General features: G+C 53.0%; 1 protein-coding gene across 1 annotated transcript; it reads right to left on the minus strand.

Annotated features, from left to right (window-relative positions):
• Positions 1-176: 176 nt before the first annotated feature.
• On the minus strand, positions 177-4640 carry LOC113208057 (dynein axonemal heavy chain 1-like; the record flags this gene model as incomplete). The annotated part of the gene is made up of 10 exons (XM_052277246.1): positions 4474-4640; positions 4258-4390; positions 3672-3899; positions 3447-3563; positions 3166-3369; positions 1920-2083; positions 1161-1374; positions 957-1055; positions 812-909; positions 177-290 (listed from the first exon to the last, which is right to left on the minus strand). Coding segments are annotated over exons 1-10 (1538 nt in total), but the record flags the coding sequence as incomplete, so codon positions are not given.
• Between the last annotated feature and the right edge of the window lie 81 nt (positions 4641-4721).

Raw genomic sequence — 4721 nt, forward strand, 5'->3', positions numbered from 1 at the left:
CCCCACCCCGGCCTACCGGGAACAGCCACTTCACGACAAATCATCAAAGTTTTCACAATAAAGTAGGCGGCCTTCACTCGGGGACAGAATTGCTTTTCGAAAAGTAATTTAGCGGGCTTATTAAGCAGCAAGCACATTGGCATGACTATCTGTATCCACCCACTCATATTGGATACCTTTGCATTCGGGCCGCCTGCGCCTTCTGGATGGACACGACTTGCTGGGCCACCACCGAGAGGACCTCGATGTCGATGCGATTGAACTCATCAAAACAGGCCCACGCGCCGGCGCTGTAAGGTAACGGGAATCATCAGGTGGGCTGCGACGGAGCTGGAGGGGAGGGGAGGGGGTGGGGGTTGGGTCTAGGTTAGGTCGCTTCTCAATCCGCTAACCGCCAACAACACTGGGAAAGCAGAGGCAGTTCCTGGGGAGGGATTCGACCAAAATGGTCAGGGTCACCAATTTAAGATGTCTTTCCCCGCGTCTTTCTGAATCGTTTGACGTCGTAATGTTATTGGACTCGCTGGCTAAACGTGCCTGCTTAGGTCCACCAGTGTCATCTGTTTTTGTAACATTTCCCTTTGTCACCTGTGAATCACGGTGACGATTTGTAAATCTTTTCAGTATGGGCGCAATAACAGTATTGAGTTACAATGACATCAAGATTTCTCAGAGATGACGCCAACCATTGCGCAACTCTATCGGCACCCTACAGTCATGACACAACTTTCTTTCTTCGGGCATTGCGAATCTCTATCGGAATCGTCACGAAAAATGGATGGGTTAAACCAGAGCGGACACCTTCACCGACCTTGCAATTCCTTTGAAGAACTTGCCCATGGCCTGGACATCCAGTTGGTCGGAGCAGTTGAAGACGACGCACTGAATCGCCATGGCTTTGGCCAAGTCCTGCAGCAGTGAGCAAAGGGAAACAGAATAGGTCACATTGGCACTACACCATTTGTCAGATATTTCAGGGCCGCACGGAAAAGACAGATTAGCTCTATAGCTGAATCAATAGCTAAATACAGGATAATTATATATTTGGTTATTAGCTAAAAATTTAACATTAAATTGGAAATTAGCTGAATTACCAGCTACATAGCTAAATAATTCGTTTTCCCGTATGTAGCTATTGGTTTAGCTCCACAGGGGAGCACCTTGGTGGTCTCGGTCTTGCCGGTGCCGGCCGGCCCCGCGGGCGCCCCGCCGAAGTTGAGATGCAGCGCGCCGGTGAGCGTGAGGTAGCAGCGGTCCGTCAGCGGCGTGATGACGAGGCGGCCCGAGTTGCCCAGGTACTCGTAGCCGTACTGGAACTCGGCGTTGACGGCGCGCACCTTGAGCGTGGCCTCATCCTCCTGCACCCAATAGTACCTAGAACAAAACGTTATTATGCACAGCCAGCCCCCGTTGTGGAATGGTAAATCAAAGTGTCGCACCCCCGGCCTCTCGGCATTGTATTATCGTGGTATTTGGGTCGTCACCCCCCCTCCTCCATCCCCACGCGGCACCGGGGCCAGTGAGGGCGCGTGCACTGGATTGGAAATGTCGTATCGGGTGCGAGGGGCTGGGGGCGACGGTCGGGCTTGTTCCACTGAGGCGCCGTAACCCCCCGGTCCAACGCTCAGATCACGCCAGTAATCCTCCATCCCCGTGTGCGAGTCTTATTATAAGCTCTCTCTCTTTTGCGCGCCCTTCTTTTTGGAAAACTGTTTACATATCAAAAATATTTGGCACGCACTGTTAGTCCAGGCTAAACGGAACGCAGCGTTCCGCGGCAAACAGCATCGGAAGAATTGCAAATAAGTGGCGGAAAAACAATCCTCCGTCCCCCTGTTTGTCCGGATGAGAGACATCGAGACGACAGATATGTTGGTTCTGAATCCTCGTCGTGACTATTGACCTTCGTACCGCGTTACCTGAGCTGGCTGATCCAATCGAAGTCGTTGGCAGAGGGGACGTTGTTCGCCACGAGCCCGTCCAGCACGTCCCGGGCGTGCAGCTCGACTACAATCAGCGCCGACATGACCTGCCGCTCCATGCGCGACAGCTGGCCCCGAACAAGGCCTCGGTACGTGTCCATCTGAAATATATATATATTGTCAAGAAATGTTACAAACAATATGCTGCGCAAAAATAATAGCGGGCCCAAAAGCTAAATACGGGATAACTAATTTTTAAGCTATGTAGCTGGGTATTTATCTATTTTTACCAACACAGCTAATTTTTAGCTAACTAGCATTTTTTTGCGAAATAGCTCAATTTTTGGGTTCACAGCTAATATTTGGTTATCCACAACTTAGCTATTGGAATAATTTCTAATTTTTTCTTTGTGCGGAAGACAAAAGTAAGTTTATGAATCAAAGGTAAACTAAATACAAGCGGTTTAGGAAATGGTCAGGAATGTAATGCCGTACGCGACGGTGACAGGAATGTCGGCCTCGGGTCGGCAGCTAATTAAGGGTGTGACCCAATTCTACCTTTTGCGGTTTCGCCACTTCTTCTCACACCCGCTTCTATAGAAGCTAAGCTAAGACATGGACAAGAAAACTGCTGCTGGCAGCATTTCGTGTCCGCCCTAGGGCCCCAAGGTTCGCCCCGTCGTGCCATGTTACTGGAGTGACGCCAGAAATTCCAAGTTTACAAACTTGTACCAGAAACACGGGCCCGGGAATACCGTCTCGCTGGGGGAGGCTGTGGTGCCCGGCAAGATCTTGCGGCAAGCGGTCGGCAAGTGGTCGGCCCCGGTGTACGAGCTGGCACGCTCGCAAAGTGTGCGACCAGCGCCAACACGTTTTGGCGGGCGGGCTTGGGGCCACTGCACTCTCCTCGATTGGGTGGGGAGGGTCTAATCAACGCCACCGGGAGGGGGCATGAAGAGGGGGGGGGGGGGCTTGCTGTCCTGACCGCGACGACGGCCTCGAGTGGGGTAGGGGCACGGGCAGAGGGCCCGAATAAGGGATCATTCAGAGAGTACATTCGCCGTTACTCTCGAGTTCAGCCGCTGCCAGCTCTCATAGCGCCTGATGGGTAGGCAACATCTTGAGTGCAGTGCATGCGTGCACTGCGGGCTGGCCTACCCTGAGTCTCGCAGGCGCTCCCAGCTCCCGTGATTAGACGTTATCTCAAAAGACGTGGCGAAAAAAAGTGGGCTGCTGCACTCACGTGGGCGTGCATCGTCTTCTGGAAGGTGGGCAGCCCACCCTCCCGGATGGCCTCCTCCACGCCGGCCGTCCAGGCCGTCTGGCAGCCCGCAATCACCACCTGGCCCGGCCAGCGCAGCACCCAGTCCGCGCGTCCCCGGCCCGCCATGTCCGTCAGCGCCAGCCCCAGCGTCTCCTGCACCGTGCTCTGCATCGTTTGCTCCACCTGCGCACTTCCAGCGTATTGAGAGTGCACCTTTCCTGCAGCCAGAGGCTGTTAGTCGCACCGTCCGCCCTCCTCACCTTGCTGAGCCAAATTTCTACATTTCCCTTGGGGAACATGTGAGGGATAAGCTCCACACTCTCGCCCTCGGCCGAAAACATGGTGGTGATCTGCAAGTCCTCCTCTTGAAAGTGTAGCTTTAAATTCGAAAATACGAATCAGAACACCGGACATCCCATGAGATTCTCTTTAACTTTGAAAACAGCATTTTAGAAAAATACGCCATTGTAACAACCGCAATTTACCTTGTAGATGTTCTCGAAGCACTTCTTGAGATGAGGCTGCACAGCAAGTGGATTGCGATTTTGTGCCAAGATCTCGAGAAGTTCGTCGTCCGAGAGAAAGTAGAATCTTGGAAACGCCATTCGCTTGCCCTCCAGGTAGTCTGAGAGGCCCTTGAGCACCTGCTCCAGTAACGCGCGGTTCTCCTTGAGCTGTTCGAGGAGCCTCTTGTCGGGGCAGATGGCGACGGGCTGTGCATTAAGCACATACGAGAAGCACATTAAGCGGGGTAGTCTAAAACAGCAGACAACACAAGCAGCAGGATAAAAAAAAACATTAACAGGTAATATTAAGTCCCCAAATTGATCAACATGCACGCGCAACACCCTCTCTCGAAGAATAAAAAATAAAACTTTTACAATTACAGGAGGAAAATCATAAAATCATTCAGTGAGACAGAGCGCTTCAGCGCTTCGCTCAACTGGAATACATTATTGCCGACAGAAGATCAGCGCAGCGGATGCTAACTAAAAACGGCGAGAGGCGTCACACAGACGTCGTGAGCTGTCAAACACTCCCCCCCTCCTCCTCTCTAGCCCCCGGATCAACCTTCGGGTAGTCGGAGGCCGTCTTCATTATGCGTCGCCAAAAGCGCTCCATGGCGGCGTACTTCTTCATCTCGGCGGGGAGCTGGCGCGCTATGTCCTCGCTGCAGAAGATGGGCTCCAGGTACATCCACTGTCTGGCCGAACAGCACAAGGAGGGGTGAGCGCAGACGCACACATGTGTTGGAAGTAAAACCGAGGGGGCGCGGGCACGCCTTACATCTGCAGCTGGATCCACTCCTCCAGGACGTCGGATATGAGGCGCAGCTTCTCCTCCCACTCAGCCACCGGCTTCTCGAACACGCCGACGTACGGGCTGAACGACATTTGCTGCACGGCCAGGATGTGGTCGTCCAGCATCTGCAGGTCCTCGTCCGTCACCTTCATGATGTACGTCCCTGATTATGCACGGCCACACGTTTAATCCAACGAAAACAAAAACTTTAAATATTTGGGAAGGGGGGGGGG

Source organism: Frankliniella occidentalis, unplaced genomic scaffold (assembly GCF_000697945.3).
Source record: "Frankliniella occidentalis isolate FOCC.00 unplaced genomic scaffold, Focc_3.1 Scaffold6228, whole genome shotgun sequence".
In the NCBI taxonomy this organism is placed as follows: Eukaryota; Metazoa; Arthropoda; class Insecta; order Thysanoptera; family Thripidae; genus Frankliniella; species Frankliniella occidentalis.